At 36.4% G+C, this 18,404-nt stretch overlaps 1 protein-coding gene across 1 annotated transcript; it reads right to left on the minus strand.

Annotated features, from left to right (window-relative positions):
* Nucleotides 1–9,045: 9,045 nt before the first annotated feature.
* On the minus strand, nt 9,046–16,048 carry LOC125841174 (54S ribosomal protein L24, mitochondrial). Its single transcript, XM_049520238.1, has 2 exons — nt 15,738–16,048; nt 9,046–9,576 (listed from the first exon to the last, which is right to left on the minus strand). Exons 1-2 carry the CDS (start codon nt 15,935–15,937, stop codon nt 9,141–9,143), a joined length of 636 nt encoding a protein of 211 aa, XP_049376195.1. The 5' UTR covers nt 15,938–16,048; the 3' UTR covers nt 9,046–9,140.
* Nucleotides 16,049–18,404: the final 2,356 nt, after the last annotated feature.

The following is an 18,404-nucleotide window of genomic DNA, read 5'->3' on the forward strand; positions in this document are numbered from 1 at the left end:
TTAGAGATCCACATGGAAGATTTGCGATCAAGCACATGGATGCATGTGATCGACGCAAAAACGTCATACAATATATTACTTGGTAGGCCTTGGGTACATGAGAATAGAATTGTCTCATCTTCTTACTATCAATGTTTGAAGTATCTTGAAGGCGGAATTGAAAGGAAGATAGTTGCAGATGATAATCCTTTCACCGAAGTTGAGACACACTTTGCCGATGCGAAATTCTTTTTGAAAAATTATGTTGTTAAAGGGTCCAAGTCTAATGATGTAAAACCAATTATGCCAATAAGGTCATAAGCAAAAGAATCGATGTAGCTGTTGAAAAGGTAAAAATTGACACTAAAGAGCCTTGTCCCATTCTTAATGAAGGGAAGATCATGTCTTCAAAGAAAAAAACTGACTTCTGGACTTCGCTATGTTCCAAAAGTGAAGAAAGAAGAAGATCAATCATCTAACCTTCAAGAAAATGCATTGAGAGGGTTAACTCTTCCTATAAGACGGATCGATGCAATAAACTTGCCTCCGAAGCTGCAAGGAAAGTCAATCGCTCAAAATCAAGTGCGAGATATGACATTCCCCACAAAACGCACAAGAGAAGGTTTTGATCCCAATGATTACAAGTTATTTGTGAAGGCTGGGTACAACCCTAATGAGCCATCAATGTTAGGGAAACTTCCATCAGAAGATACAACTAGGCAAGCACGTGAAGGCTTAGGCTATAGCCAACCTCTGCCAATTCGCATTTCCATAAGAAGGGCGAGCAATAACCATATAACTTTTGAAGATGATGTCGCTACTCCCAACAAAAAGCCTTCCGTCTTTGATCGACTTGGAGAATCGCCTGCAAGAACCTCTGTGTTTGAGAGGTTAGGTCCATTGAAGAAAAACAAGAATATGAGAAGTTATTTAAAAGTTACAACGCCTGCTTCACATTTGATTCAAAAGGATTTCAAAAGTTTGATTCCTTCTAGAATGAGGCGGCGGGTGGAACTTGTGGTTTCGTGTAAAGAAGAACTCAACGCAAAGGCTCACACTGTGGTTTACACCAAGGAGCGCGAGGAAGATGAAGAAAGTGTAGGCTCCTCAAATCATGTTACAATCCAAAATGAGTACGATTCTTTGCCTCAGATGAAGATTGATGAAGAGTTAGAAGATGTTATCTGGTGTTGTCATATATCTGTCAATGACAATGATCCGTTAGAAGAGGAAGATACTAGAGATGCTCCACCAGAACTTGAAGAAGGAGTAAAGACCACAATAGATCCTTTGAAAGAAGTTAACCTTGGCACTGATGAAGACCCAAGGCCGACTTACTTGAGTGCATTTCTAGAAGTTGATGAAGAAGCCACTTATATGAATATACTCAAAGAATATAGGGATGTCTTCGCTTGGAGTTATAAAGAAATGCTTGGATTGAATCCTAAAGTAGCGGTCCATCAGTTGGCAGTCAAAAATGATTCTCGTCCTGTTAAGCAAGCTCAAAGACGCTTTAGGCCAGACTTGGTTCCATTGATAGAAAATGAAGTTAACAAACTCATTGAGGCAGACTTTATTCGTGAGGTCGAATATCCTACATGGATTTCAAGTATTGTTCCTGTGAGGAAGAAAAATGGTCAAATTCGAGTATGTGTTGACTTTAGAGATCTTAATAATGTATGCCTTAAAGATGAGTTTCCTCTTCCCATTCCGGAGCTGATGATTGATGCCACCACTGGTTATAAGGTGATGTCGTTCATGAACGATTCTTCTGGCTATAATCAAATCCGCATGGCTCCAAAGGATGAAGAACTCACCGCATTTCGCACACCTAAGGGTATTTATTGCTATAAAGTGATGCCATTTGGTTTAAAGAATGCTGGTGCCACCTATCAAAGGGCTATGCAAAATATATTTGATGACTTGCTCCATAAAAATATTGAATGTTATGTTGATGACTTGGTGGTGAAGTCGAGAAGAAGGGGTGATTATTTTTGGTGTTTGAGTTGCTTCGAAGATATCAACTAAGGATGAATCCATTGAAATGTGCCTTCGGAGTTACTTCTGGCAAGTTCCTTGGCTTTATTGTGAGACATCGAGGAATTGAAATTGATCAAGCCAAAGTTGATGCAATATCAAAGATGCCTGAGCCTCGAAATATTCATGAGTTAAAAAGCCTCCAAGGAAAGTTAGCCTACTTGAGGAGATTCATCTCAAATCTAGCGGGAAGATGCCAACCATTCGGTCATCTCATGAAGAAAGGTGCTCCTTTTAATTGGGATCAAACATGTAGCGATGCCTTTAAAAGTATCAAATCGTATCTAGCAAAACCTCGGATTTTGGCAACCCCTATACTTGGAAAGCCATTGATACTCTACATTGCGGCACAAGAAAGGTCTGTAGGAGCCCTACTAGCTCAAGAGAATAGTAAAGGCAAGGAAAACACTCTTTATTACTTAAGTAGAACGATGACACCGAATGAGCTGAACTATTCGCCAATTAAAAAGTTGTGCTTGACACTTGTCTTCTCAATTCAAAAGATGAAGCATTATTTTCAACCGCATGTTGTCCGCCTCATTTCTAGAGCAAATCCCATCAAGTTTGTTATGTCAAAACCTGTCCTTAGTGACCGACTAGCAAGATGGTACCTCCAATTCCAACAGTTTGAGATTGTGTACATCCCTCAGAAAGCTATGAAGGGACAAACATTAGTGGATTTCTTGGCAGACCATCCGATACCCGATGATTGAGAGTTAACTGATGATCTTCCTGATGAAGATGCAATGTCTATTGAAATTGAACCTCCTTGGAAAATGTACTTTGATGGGGCTGCACATCGTGGCGGAGCTAGCGCTGGCGTAATGTTCATCACTTCGCAAGAAGAGATTCTACCATTATTCTTTACTTTGAAGCAATGTTGCTCTAATAATGTCGCTGAATACCAAACATTGATACTTGGACTTGAGATGGCTGTCGACATGAAACAATTACACTTACAAGTCTTTGGTGACTCTCAGTTGGTGATCAACCAACTCTTGGGATGTTATGAGGTGAAGAAGCCCGAATTGCGTCCTTATCATGGCTATGCCCAAAAGTTGATAGGATGGCTTGGAGATGTAACCCTTCAACATATGCGTAGAACGAAAAATAAGAAAGTTGATGCATTGGCTACCCTGGCTTCAACTCTAACCCTTCCTGATCAAACACAAATTACTATTTGTCAAAGATGGATAGTACCACCGCCAAATGAGGAAGAATATATAGAAAATGAGCATGAGCATCTCGTTGCTGTTTCTGAAGCCGTAAAGGAAGATTAGAGACAACCCATTATTGACTACATGTGTTATAGGATACTTCCAGAAAATCCAAGGAGAAGGACTGATATTCGTCGTCGTGCACCTCGCTTCTTTTACTACAAGGACACATTATATAGAAGATCATTTGAGGGTGTGCTATTACGATGTTTGGGAGAGGAAGAGGCAATTCAAGCTCTGCAAGAAGCACACTCAAGAGTATGTGGATCACATCAATCTGGACCGAAGCTCCACTTTCACATAAAAAGGATGGGGTATTATTGGCCAACCATGGTGAATGATTGCTTAGATTATGCTCGGAGGTGCGATGCTTGTCAATTTCATGCAAATTTCATACATCAACCGCCTGAAGTATTGCACCCAACTATCGCATCTTGGCCATTTGACGCCTGGGGATTGGATGTTATGGGACCACTACCAAAATCTTCTGGTGGACACTTGTACATCTTGGCTGCAACAAATTACTTCTCAAAACGGGCTGAAGCTGTCGCTCTTAAAGAAGTGAAGAAAGAGAATGTTGCAAATTTTATCCGAGTGAATATCATCTATCGCTTTGGCATCCCTCGCTACATAATAACAGACAATGGCAAACCATTTGATAACAAGTTAATGAATAAAATTTGTGATCTCTTTGGTTTCAAGCAGCGTAAATCTTCTATGTATCATGTTGCCGCCAATGGTCTTGCTGAAGCATTCAATAAAACTCTATGCAATCTCCTAAAGAAAGTTGTCTCTAAGTCCAAAAGAGATTGGCATGAAAGAATGGAAGAAGCTTTGTGGGCATATAGGACAACATACCGCACACCAACTCAAGCAACACCATATTCACTTGCTTTCGGAGTTGAAGCAGTCATGCCACTCGAGCGTCAAATACCTTCCTTAAGACTTGTTATTCAAAAAGGGCTCACTGAAGAAGAAAATGCTCGACTGCGTCTTGCTGAGTTAGAAGCACTTGACGAAAAGAGGCTAGAAGCCCAACAAAACCTTGAATGTTATCAAGCTCGTTTGTCTCGTGCTTTCAATAAGAAAGTTCGCTTAAGGTGTTTCCAAGTTGGAGACCAAGTTCTCGCTATAAGAAGACCCATCATTACTTCGCACAAGTCTGGGGGCAAATTTACCTCAAAATGAGATGGACCGTATGTTGTACAAGAAGCATATTCACATGGTGCTTACAAGCTTGTTGATGCAGATGGCGTAAAGATTGGTCCTATTAATGCAAAATTCCTAAAGAGGTACTACCCTTGAAGTAAGATGATGCTCCTTAAGGTAGAGCCTAAACTGCATGTCACTCCTGGCCCGCAAGAGTATAAACTGTGTACGGCACAAACAAACAAAAAAAAAACAAAAAAAAAAATTCACTCAATCCCCCAGAACTACGTTGTGACTTGATCCTCTTCACTGAGGTACGTAGACACTTAGAATATATCCTAAGTTCAGTTGCATGAGTGTCAAAAAATCAAATGTTCCCACTTGATCTGTCAAATGACAGTCATAGCGACAAGTATTTTGTTTTATCTTTTGTCTCATCAAACTTTAGACTTGTACGATGTATTGATGGGTCAATGGAGGGGGAAAACCCTTATAAAATATGAGTTTCTTTAACAGTACACTTGAAGTCTTTAAATTTAGCCAAGTGTGCAAGTTGAAGTCTTTAAATTCTTTGAATTTACAAGTTGAAGTATTTGAATCCTCTAAGTATACAAGTTGGAGTATTTGAATCCTCTAAGTGTGCAAGTAAGACTTCAAGTATGTAAGCAGAAGTCTCCAAATCCTCTAAATGTGCACGTTGTGAATTTCCATGCCTTAAGGTGGACGAGGTTTGTCCATTTGCACCTTAAGCTAGCCTTTTCGCAGATTTATCCTTAAATGGATCTTTAAATTTCTATGCCTTAAGGTGGACAAATTTGTCCCTTTGTACCTTAAGCTGGCCTTTTCACGAATTTATCCTTAGATGGATTTTGTTTATTTATGTCGTACACAGTTTATACTCTTGCGAGCCAGGAGTAATAATAAAATAAAAAAAAAATAAAAAATCGCCATGCCTTAAGGTGGAAAGATTTTTCCCTTTACACCTTAAGCTAGCCTTTTCACGGGTTTCTCCTTAAAAAGGATCTTTAAATTTCCATGCCTTAAGGTGGACAAGATTTGTCTCTTTGCACCTTAAGCTGGCCTTCTCGCGGATTTATCCTTAAAAAGATCTTGAAAAAGCCTCAAGTTGGTTAAGTATTCGGGACCTTATAACGCCTTGAGAGTAGTATTTTTTTTTCAAGGGGGGAACGTTAAATACAGTATTCTAGTAAAGCCTCAAGTCGGTGATCTTCAAGGCAGAGACATTAAACACATCCCTTCACACCTTAAGCTTAAGTATTCGGGACCTTGTAACGCCTTGAGAGTAGTATTTTTTTTCAAGGCGGGGACGTTAAAAAAAGTATTCTAGTAAAGCCTCAAGTTGGTTAAGTATTCGGTACCTTGTAACGTCTTGAGAGTAGTATTTTTTTTTCAAGGCAAGGACGTTAAACACAGTATTCTAGTAAAGCCCCAAGTTTGAAATTTTCAGCATGACAGAAATTAAAGTTAACTTCAAAAAAAAAAAAAACATCTAGAAAGATTCTGAAGGTATTAAATCTTGAATTTTGGATATGTTGTAGACCTTTGTGTCTAGATTCGAAATAATCATGCTGCTTGTGATTTCGTCGTTCCTGCATCAAGACATCAGAGTTTTAGTAAAGGTGCACAACTCTGAAATTTTTAGCATGACAGAATCTAGAGCTAACTTCAAAATATCATCTAAAAAGATTCTGAAGGTATTAAATTCTGAATTTTGGATATGTTAGAGATCAAAAGTCTAGTTTCTGGAAAATCAAACCGTTCATGATTTCGATTTTTATACAATGAGATATGAATTTTCTACGACAGACGTGTCAAGATGTAAAAAAGTGACGAAAATCTGAAAAAGGGAGGAAAACTACCTTGAATTATGCCCCTTTTGTCATAGGGTCTTGGCTCACAATCTGTAATTGAAGACAAAATTGTGGATACAATGGGTCTATTTATAGATGTCATGTGGTGGGGGATAAAATCCTTCTCCTAGTTCAATTACAATTCCTTTTTGACTAGAACAATAGAAAAGGACATGAATTTAAAATTGAGTGGGATTACAATTCCTAGTTCAACTACATTTTGAACTTAAAATGGCATCATAAAATCCCTCTCCTAGACTAATAGCAATTCCTTTTTGGCTATGCTAAAGTAATTGACGGAAATACTGTCCTAGTCAAACTGATTTTCCTATTGCTTTTTAACAAGCATTTATTTGCCTCTTATCAATTATCATGATTCAAATTAGTCAAATATATGTTTGAAAGTGGTAGACTTACGTGCCCACTCCAATTACATGTAATTGGAGACAGACAACAAATTAAACATTGCAGGGGTAACTCAAATAAATTATTATTTTATTAATACTTCAAGTCTAGTCTTTTGGAAGATGAAATATCTCGACAAGACTTGAAGCAGGGGGCATTTGTAATCATTTAAAATTTATTAAATATAAATTTATAAAATGATTCGGATTATATTAAATTCATTAATATATTAGTCCAAATAAATATTATGGATTGATATAATTGAGTTAATTATTTAAATTCAAAATATGAATTTAATTAAAGCCCGCTCCATAAAGCCCATATGCCATGTCACTTAAATTTGATTGGCCGAAGGGAATCCTATTCCAATCACAACTCCCCTATTCTAAAACTATAAATAAGGGTCTTCATAATTCAGAAAGAGGACAAAAAATTCTAAACAAGAAGCTAGAAAAAATCTGTGGTACAAACGCCATAAAATTCTCTATAAAGCTACAAGTTTAAGAATTCAAGCATTTAAGTTCAAGAACGATCAAGATCAAGACTATAAGGTTCAAGAACAAGCTCGAAGCCCTTGAATTCAAGCAAAAGTCAAGATCAAGATAAAGTTCAAAGTTCAAATTCATCAAAGATTCAAGATCAAGCTTTAAAGCCCTTGAATCATATTTGAAAAGGCGAATTCAGAGGAATCATAGAGAATGTAACACTCGCACTTTGAAATAATAAATACGATTGTTGCTATAATTTTCCGTTCTTGATTATTATTTTCTCGACGCGAATTTTATTGTCTACATATATATCCAGAAAAGCTTTACACTAAAGCAGATGATGTCAGGCAAAATTCATGGTAATCCAGATATGACTAAGTAGGCGTTTGGTCATGCGATACCATATCACGATATGTATCGTGAGATGGAATCAGCGTTTGGACATGCATGTGATTTTACGCTGATTACATCTCATGACTCCATATCATGAGATGTGATTCCATATTCTCCAAAAACAATGATATGGAATCATATGGGAATCCATATCATGATTTGAGATATTTTAATATAAAAATTGATCCACGAGTTTATATTTTGTTAAAACAATCTACTAACCATTTATTTCATATATGTAAATAAAATTTATAATCACATCATTACTTTTTAAAATTTATTATTCTCACCGACATAAAATTTATTATTCTCACCAACATATAGTCACTTTAATTCACACCAACCGATTGTTGAGTTATAAATTTGTTCAGTTCATTTACTCCAACACTTAATTTATTACTTCTACCGTTTGGTGCAATTGATGAAACATATATAGAAGGGGAGATTCCTAAAGCGGTGCAACAAACTTATTGTAATCGCAAAGAAAGAACATCACAAAATGTCTTATGTGCTTGTGATTTACCTTTGTTGTTGTTGGTTGGAAGAGTACTGCACATGATAGTAAAGTACTTGAGAATGCACTTGTTGAACCAACTTCACAATTTTCATTTCCACCACATGGTAACTTTAAATTACATCCTTAGAATAAATATTATTTATTTACATAAAGTTGTCTCATTTATGTCACATATGTTTTTAGTAATTCTTTATAAATTGTTTGTTGGTAGATAAATATTATGTTGTTGATGCTGATTTTCGAAATACAAAAGGATTTTTAGCTCCATACAAAGGACTACGCTATCATTTGTAAGATTACTGAGGAAGTGAAAGAGAGCTTCAAAATGCCAAAGATCTGTTTAATTATAGGCATTCATCTCTGCGCAATGTGATTGAACGGACTTTTGGAGCTTGAAAAACTAGATTTAAAATACTGAAACAAGGCATGAACCATTATGATATTGATACACAAGTGAAAATTGTCATAGCATGTGCAGTGTTACGTAATTATTTGCGAGAATATCAAAGTACTGATGAAATATTTATGGTCTATGATCATGAAAATATAGTTGCGAATGATATTGACCAACAAATGGCTCAAAGTAACAATGTTGGTTCGTCTTCTCGGTCACATGATCGAGAAATGCAAGTTCAACGTGAAGAATGTCTGTACTATGTGGGAGAATTATATTAAAGATTAGTACACTACAATTTATGTTCAATTTTTTTTATTGAGTTAAAATTTGATGAAACGGTTACTTAAGTGGAAAACAAATAGCTTTGTAATAATTTATTATGCGATTTTATAAATTTTTGTTTATTTGGTAAGATTTAATAAACAATTGGGGCTATTTTAATAGTTTTACAACTTATGAGATTCTTACGAGTATGAGAAAATATATAACACAAAAATTACATATCGCATGTCCAAACAAAACTTTAATTTCATCTCATGATTTCATATTATGATAACATATCATGATTTCATATCGCATGGCCAAACGGGCCCTAAATATCAGGAATACGAAAACACTAGGACCAACAAAAGAAGCCCTTCAATATCAGGAAGCACCTTGGAAACCAACAACATTTTGTCAATGTTTTCAAGCATTAGCAACCATCCCTTCATGGAAATCAGTTTGTAAGCTTCCTTCTCCGTCAGTTCCTTCAGAATCTGCTTTTAGCTCGGATTTTGGTGACCAACCATACATCTTCCTTCTGGCTTCCCTACGGGCTGCTCTTTCTTCTAACTTCACTTCCTTAAATTGCTCTTCAAGTTTTGTTTCTTCTTCGGGTGTAAAGAAAACTACCTCCATTTTCCCGAGCTCCTCGTACAACTTCTCAATCTTAGCTTTCCAGAACAGGCCTAATTCAGTGTCCATCTCATGGTAAGGTGTCTTCAGCAGGTACTCATCAATACCACCTGCCTTGTCAATACATCGCAGTGCATGAGTTGTAACCTTCACACGAATTTGACGATCTAGGATATAGCTGAAAAGCCGTTTCTCTTGCACATTAGGCTTCCAAGTCCTCTTAGACCTGTTCATATAAACAATCACAATTTATTTTTTTGGGAAAGTAAAGAATGGCAGTTTATTATGATTCACCACATATGATCAGAACTACACTGCAGTTAAAAATATGACCTTGCCTTTTCTATCTTTGGGAACCAAAGAGTAGCTAGAAACAACTCCAATCCAAAGGCAGCAGACTGCACATACCAGCATTTGCAAGCCAACTAAAAGTTTCAAGCAACTACATGCAATTACATCTGAATTAAGTGAGGAGGGATAGGTAGAAGAAAAGCACTTAATGATACGAGAAAATGATCAAAATGGTCCTTGATGTATCGGGGTTGCTTTATTTTGGTCCTTAATATATTCTTGGTGATTGAAATAGTCCTTCATGTATGACAAAATATGTTCAATTTAGTCTTTTATCCTAAACTTAACAATTTACCCCCAAAAACGGTTAAATATAACTGTGAGGCCCACATAACTTATAAAATCCACCATTTTTATCATCTTTATTAGCTCAAAAAAAAGAGTTTCATGAATTTTAAAACACCGTGTTCTTTAACATCTAACCACACAATTACAAAATAATTATTATAAAAAGATTGAATGAAAGGGATCGTCAAAATGTGATAAGATAATAAAGTACCCAAAAGAACACCACTGACCGAGACACGAAATTGAGAAGACCTACAGCTCCTGAAAGTATAGAATTTGCAATTGAAAACATGACCTCCATATTGCTACCTAAAAGAGATGTTGTAGTAATAATTACTCCTTGCATTACATTTGCACTTCTCCACTCTTATTGACGATCCATTTCATTCAACCTTTTTACAATAAATATTTTGTAATTGTGTGGTTAGATATTAAAGAAAGTAGTGTTTTAGAATTCATGAAACTCTTTCTTTGAGCTAATAAAGAATGGTAAAAATGGTGGATTTTCTAAGTTATGTGGGTTCCACAGTTATATTTAACAATTTTTGGGGATAAATTGTTAAGTTTAGGGTAAAAGACTAAATTGAACACATTTTGTCATACATGAAGGACTATTTCAATCACCTAGAATATATTAAGGACCAAAATAAGAAACCTCAATACATCAAGGACCATTTTGATCATTTTCTCATAATTGATATCTCAAACTCAGCAAAGCCTTCTGCCCTACAAGCATCAAAGAAGATTATTTCCGTGAATCTGATTTCTATTGGGAAAGATCTTATTGCCTCTAGTAACAAATTTGGTGCAGGTAAAAAGATAACTATTCTGAAGCTCTGGAGAAAAAAGATGGCAGGCAAGCACTAGCTGATCTTACAAACTCAAGCAAATAGCCGTTTGTTGCAGAAGAGCAATTTCTCCATAATCATCAGAATTGCGTCAAAGCACAGAAAAAGGCCATGAACATGAGTTGTTTTCTGAAGGAAGTTGGATTAGATCATGATGATGTCCCCGTGCAAATTGGAGAATCTCCACATGCACTTAAACCATCAATGAAGTTGAAGTCATCAGCATATCATCCAGAAAGCCCAACGCATTATGTCGAAGTGGAAGAGATGCCAGAACTGATTTTTTATGATCAGATTCGTAGATATGAGAAAAATCGGGCTTGTGTATCTTTTTCCCCTTGTGCTGCATCTCCTAAATCAGCAAAGCCACCATAAATCATCTGGACAGACGACGGTATTCTAGATTTTGCATTGATTGGAACGCCTGTCCAACCAAAGCATTGATGGACACTTCGTTTAGCTAAAGGATCACTCGCAGCCCTTAGAATATTGTTAAATATATCTGCTGTAGTCATCGGTTAGTCAGCTGTTTGATTGTTCATGTGTTTAGTTCTTCCTTGCTTCACATTTTATCACTTAGCTCTAATGCTTTTGTATTTTTTTAAAAAAACTCTAACATCTGAAGGAGGACATTTCCATATGAAACAGAAAAGTCTTTGGCTAAGTAGAAACAAAGAAAAATAAAGCTTTGGAGCTGCTGATTCTAGAGCAAACAACTATAACTACCAAATTAGATTGAGAAAATTAACATGATGAACTTGAAAACTGAACTCCAACAGCTGGCAAAGGTAGAGGAGATTTCTTGGAGACAAAAAGTCAGATGTTTGTGGTTTAAGGAAGGAGATAGAAACACTACTTTTTCCAAAGGGTTGCCAAGTCCCACAGGAGATATAACTGCATCGAAAGATTAAAGGTTGCAGACACAGTTATTGAGGATAAACAACATATCAAAGAATACTGGCCTTCTATCAGAACTTATACTCCGAGGATGAAAATTGGAGGCCTACAAAAAAATTTAAAGGCCTGGGATGTTTATCAATTGAAAAAGGGAGGTCTGGAAGTTGCTTTCACTAAGGAGGAAGTGAGAGATGCTATCAACTCATGTGCTCCTGACAGAAGTCCAGGTATTGATGGATTCACAATGGCCTTCCACCAGAAAGCATTGGACACCATTAAGCATGCCATATTGTCTACTCCCAATCATTTTCACCATCATGGTCACATCGTCAAGTCCTTCATTGCATCCTTTATTCTTATTCCAAAAATAAAAGGAGCTATGGAACTTAGAAACTACAAACCCATAAGTCTTCACGCCACCAGAATGTATTCATTAAAGAAAGACACATTACTGATGCAGCCTCATAGCAAATGAGTTTATGGATTGGAAGATAAAGTACGGTGGAAATGGGCTCCTACTCAAGCTTGATGTTGAAAAAGCCTCTGACAAAATAAGTTGGCCCTATCCTATGACTATCCCCAGGTAGTTGGGTTTTGGAGAAAAATGGATCAGGAACTACATCACCACTGTGAAATATTCTATCCTTATTAACAGAGGTCCAGTGGGACTTTCTCTCCTAGAAGAGGGATGTGGCAGGGGACCTTCTTTCTCATACCGGCCATGGAAGGTCTTAGTAATATACTCGAGAAAGCTGAACAATGATAATGGTTTGAAGGATTCACAGTGGGTAGCAGCAGGGGGCATTCCTATCTCCATTTCTCATTCTTGTTTGCTGATGATATACTTATCTTCTGTGGAGCTGAGAAGTCCCAAGTCCTTTACCTGAATCTCGCCCTGGTGTTCTTTGAGGCAATGTCTGGCCTACATATAAATATACTCAAAAGTATCATCTACCTGGTGAATATAATCCCAAATCTGGTGGAACTGGCTGGCATTATGGGATGTAGTACTGGCAAAATACGAATCTTCTGAGATTTGGAATTCAGTAGTTGAGAAGTGTAGTGAATGCTAGCAACATGGAAGAAGCAGTACCTATCTTTTAGTGGCAGGCTAACCCTTATTGACAGTGTACTGGATAACATCCCTACTTATTTAATGGCATTGGATCCTATCACAGCAAAATCCAGGAGCAGCTTGACAGAACAAGAAGAAACTTTCTTTGGGATGGAAACAACATCAACCACAAGATCCACCTGGTCAACTGGTCTAAAGCCGCACCCCTTAAATCACTAGGCGGCTTGGGGTAAAAGTCTTAGCCTTACATAACAAGTGTATGTTAATGAAATGCCTCAGGAGATTCAACCAGGATGACGCTGGCTTATGGAATGAGATAAACACTGCTAAGTTGGGAGAATGAATCACTGGTGCACCTAACCTGTGAGATCACTCCATGGCACAGGGCTCTGGAAAAACATAAACACCCTATGGGAAGCTTTCTCCAATAACACTTATTTCTAGGTGGGAGATAGGACCAACATAAAATTTTGGACTGACAAATGGCTCAGGGACAGTACACTGAAGGAAAGCAGTCCCAAATATGTTCCTTGCTGCAGGCAATCCAGACTCTCTTATTTGTCATAATAGAGAAGTCAACACTTGGAACCCCAGTCTTAGGAGGAACCTGAATAGCTTGGGAGATAGATGAGCTCATTTACATGCTGAAAACATTAGAGAGACAAAACCTAGATAAAGGACAAACTGAAGTGGGACAACTCTAAGGAAGGTCTTTCCACCGTTAAGGTAAGGTATGCTGTGTGCTAAAACAGTATGATGATTGACTTATGTCCCTGGAAACTAGTTTCGAAAACAAAAGTTCCACCGAAAGTGCTGGTTGGCTCTAAAGGGTGTTTGCCTCACCCAAGACAACCTAACTAGAAGGAACTTTCAACTAGCAAACAGATGTTTCATGTGCTAGCCAGATGCTGGATCAATTAACCACCTGCTCCTTCACTGTCCTGTGGCCACTGACAGCTAGAATCTGTTTCTAAACATTTTTTGGATTGAAATGGAAAGTGCCTTTATCCATAAGAGATGCCTATGTGAGCAGGAGCTCAACGGAAGTTGACAAGACCATCTGAAACATGGTGCCTGTAAGAATTTTCTGGTGTACTAGGAGTGAGAGGAATCACAGATACTTTGATGGTGTATCAACTTCAACAGGATTTTTGAAGGCTAGATGTTTGGTTAGCCTCTTTAGTTGGGCTAACCTTTGCCCTGTTAATAATCTTGATGTTTTTTGGGATCTTGTCAGATCATTAGTTTTGTAGTACTTCAACTGTATACACGCTGACAAACATTTGTTTTTTGTAATCCCTTTGTATTTTCTTGATGCCTTTAATGATATTCTACATCATTGACAAAAAGAACTCTTTCAATATCTTTGTGGTTATCTCATGTCTACATGGAGGAGTTCCTCTGCCCTCACTGTAGAAGCTGGTAAGCTATGGTTCATATGCATGCCTTATGAGACAAAACAAAGGAAAAGGAGGGAATTGGGAAGGGTGGGCTATTAAAATGACTGGTTAACTTTTTATCTTCTCATACTATACCATGTTGAAACAGGTTGAGGAGTTGTATTCTTTGGATCTTGATGAGCTCAACAGTCTTAGGTAAATTAATTCTGCCACTTGAGCATTAGTTGTATGGTTGTGGGAACAATTTATTCTCAGAGGCTTCAAACTTGAGTTTCTCCAACTTTTCCAAAAAGGAAATAATAATTAATCTTCTGATTTTTTTACAGGCCTGTGTATGGCTTGATATTCCTTTTCAAATGGCGTCCTGGTGAGAAAAGATGATCGCCTTGTGATCAAGGACCCAAGCCCAAACTTATTATTCGCTAGTCAGTTCAAATGCCTTTACATGATATATGTGGTTGAACTACTAGGAGTTCCCTAGCACTATGACATGTAACTTTCTTGATGATGTGAAACAAATGATAGACAATGCCTTTGCTACCCAAGCAATCCTTTCAATTATCCTGAATTCTCATAGTCTCGAGCAGAACAAGACATAAATCACTTTTGGCTATAAATAAATTTTCTTTGAAATGGTTGCCACCTAAGTTGCTCGGACTCGGGTGCGGGTGTCCGATACGGGTGCGGATCTAAAGGTCGGATCCTTCATGATCTAATTTTTAAGATTCGGGGATATGGATACGGGTGCGGGGATTCGCCTAAAAATAATTAAAATATGAATTATAAAACCTAAATTATGAGATATTATGTGGAGACTCAAGGAGAATCCTGGGAGATCAAAGGAAAAGGAGTGACATAGAACTTTCTATATAAAAGGTATTCCATTTTCTTCAATTCCTTAGCTTTTGTATTGATTACATAAATCATTAAAATTGTCCAGACTTTCCCCATCAATTTTGGTCAGAGTACCCAAAATAGGTTGACCAAATCAGACACGGATCCCACGCCCATGTCATGTCGACACGGGTGCGGCACCAAAAGTGAAGAGTCCGAGCAACTTAGGTTGCCACTGTATTCATGGTAAGCACTAAGCAGTTAAAAGATGACTTCCATATTTACACTATAAAACAGAAGATACCTTCTGATAACTTCGAGCCCGTTACGAGACTTCACTTTTAGAACAATATTTTACAGAATCACACTCAACCTCCAGTTTACCACAAACTTACAAAAAAATTGTACTTTTAGATGAAAACTATTCAATCCACTATGTTTGACAGATTAGCATCAAATATAATGCCATTGACAACTATAAAACAAACAAATAAAATTCTTTCAATTGAGGGAATGGGAGAATGGAGATATTCCTAAACATACCTAACTAATAATAATATGTAAAGTAAAAAATCGGAAGAACATCCGAGCAAGGAAATCACAGAATCTACAGAGCACAACATATCAAAATCTCACATTTAGCCTAGAAATAGAAAATTGCTTTTCAAATTGAGAAGAAGAAGAAGAAACTCACGTATTTCCACCTTTCTCACTGACTCTATTGCCAAACTGAATGTGGCGGCCAGCGAAGAGGCCACGCTGAGCACGACCCATGACGACTTTTGCATTTGGTACGCATTTCTCAAGCCGTTGTTTAACTCCAGATGCCAAGTTCTTCTCTCCACCTATATTCTTCACTATCTTTTTCATCATTTCCTTGGATCTGAACGCCATTTCTTCTCCAGAATTTTGATGGAACTTGAGGTTTAGGGTTTTAGAGCTGAAACCGGAAGTTCAAAACTAGTACTATATGTTTCTATTTTATTCCTTCACAACAAATTTCCAAATCGCTCTTGGTAAATCTTGAGTATATTTTTTATTTGCATCTAAGTATTTTATAATAAATTGAATAGTTTTTTTATAAACTTGTTATAAAGTGGTCATATATTTTATGATTACTATCTTCGTACTTGTATATCATGTTAATAATAAATATATATAAAAAATTTTAAAAAAATTGTGTATGTTATATTATTAAAAACAAAAATGTTTTTAAGAAAATAACGTAATTTTTTTTTAACATAGAACCAACTAGTTCCAAACTAATGCCAACAACTAAATCGAAGTCTAGGACAAAACAAACAAATATACTTACAAACTTTTAATTTCAAAAATAATAATAAATATATACTTACAAACTAATTCCAACAATTAAACCAAATTAAAGCTAAGTGTCAACAATACTAGATGGACACAAATCAATCTAACAAGAAAATCATTTTGTCATCAATAGGATCTACTAGTGTTGGTACTTATGCTTAACAAACACATTATCACCAAATTAAGCTAAGTGTCAACACTAGATGGATATAAATCGATATTTTATCATCAATAGGATCAACTAGTGTTGGTACTTTTTTTTTATGACAGGATCAACTAGTGTTGGTACTTGTGCTAAACAAACTCATATCACCAAATTAAAGCTAAGTTTCAACACTAGGTGGACATAAATTGATCTTGCAAGAAAGTCAATTTTGTCATCAACAGGATCAACTAGTGTTATCACTTATGTTACACAAACACATTATCACCAAATTAAGGCTAAATGTCAGCACTAGGTGGACACAAATCGATCTTGCAAGAAAATCAATTTTGTCATCAATAGGATCAACTAGTGTTGGTACTTATGCTTAACAAACACATTATTACCAAATTAAAGCTAAGTGTCAACACTAGGTGGACACAAATCGATCTTGCAAAAAAATCAATTTCGTCATTAATAGGATCAACCAGTGTTGGTACTTATACTAAACAAGCTCATTATCACTAAAGCACACTATAAAAAATCAAACAAACTCTAAGCAAAATACACGTGTATTGAATCAAAAAGATTTAGTCTAGAATACCATAATTACGATTTTCTAAGAAATAATACCTCGACTTTTTTTTAATTAAGGCAAGAGATGGAGAGGTTGGCGCCAATGGGCTCGACGATGTTGGATATTGGAACCTTTAATTGACCTGTATCTCTGCACTTACAACTTGTTCACTCCACATGTAATTGAAGCAAGTATAATGTTAAATTTTAGTACAAAACTGAATCTTAAGGAGCCAAAAGCAACAATAAAAGGTGAAATTTTGCATAAAGATTCAAGAACGACAGACAAAAAGAAGACAGTCCATATAGAGAGCAAAATGTGCATCATAAATAAAGTAAACTGTTGGAGACTTTTGACTGTTACGAAAAATCCAATACCTAACTCCATGGTAGAAGGACAAATATTGTATTTATTTATTGGGAAAATGCATAAGTATCCCCCAGTCTATGCCCAAAATCCCTAAGACACCCTAACCTTTACTAAGGTCCTATTACCCTCCCGAACTTATTTTATATATAATTTTCTACCCCTTTTCGGCCTACGTGGCACTATCTTGTGGGCCTAGCGCGTGTTGACAATTTTTTCAAGGATAGTACCACGTAGGCCGAAAAGGGGTAGAAAATTATAAAATAAGTTCGAGGGGTAATAAGACCTTAGTAAATGTTAGGTGTGTCTCAAGGATTTTGGGCATAGGCTGGGGGGTACTTATGCATTTTCCCTTTATTTATTAGCAAACATATAATAAATGTCAACCTTTGGCATCTCCTTCATTAAATAATCTTCTACCTTAAACAACATCCTTTTGTTGTCCATAATTGGCCATCTTATTTTCTTTTATAGTAGGATATACTATATTTTAAATTTGAACCCTCAGTTTTTTTTTTATGAAGTAAGTAGATTCATTTAAAGGCATCAAGAAGATGGAAGCTTTACAAGGATAGATCAATTAAGCTCACAAAAAAAGGATTTGTAGCCTACTAGCCTCTTTCTAAACTATAGAGCTAACAAAATCCAAGAAGAGTTCTAAATTATATAGAGTGGTCAATTTGGACCAGCTAAAAATGCTAATTAGACATTTGTCTCGCAAAAGATTTCTAGAAGTTGAAATTCCATCAAAACATCTTTTGTTCCTTTTTTGTTTTTTGAGCAAGGTAACTTTTTAGTCTATATATCCATAGGTGTACTACATCAAAGTGTAGTCCCCCTTCCAAAAGTATTACAATCTAAGAAATCTGTTTGTACTTTTTGTTACAAATAGTCTAAAACATCAAAAAAATTCTTCAGTTTGCCCTAACACTTTTTGTTCACACCAAAAATAGTAC

Source organism: Solanum stenotomum, chromosome 10 (assembly GCF_019186545.1).
Source record: "Solanum stenotomum isolate F172 chromosome 10, ASM1918654v1, whole genome shotgun sequence".
Lineage (NCBI taxonomy): Eukaryota > Viridiplantae > Streptophyta > Magnoliopsida > Solanales > Solanaceae > Solanum > Solanum stenotomum.

What these genes read in the sequence shown, in the direction of transcription:
- LOC125841174 (XM_049520238.1), bottom strand. Translation starts at nt 15,937, where the DNA reads ATGGCGTTCAGATCCAAGGAAATGATGAAAAAGATAGTGAAGAATATA. An exon ending in AGTGAGAAAGGTGGAAATAC is followed by an intron (nt 9,577 to 15,737) that starts GTGAGTTTCTTC and finishes TTATATGAACAG; the next exon opens with GTCTAAGAGGACTTGGAAGC.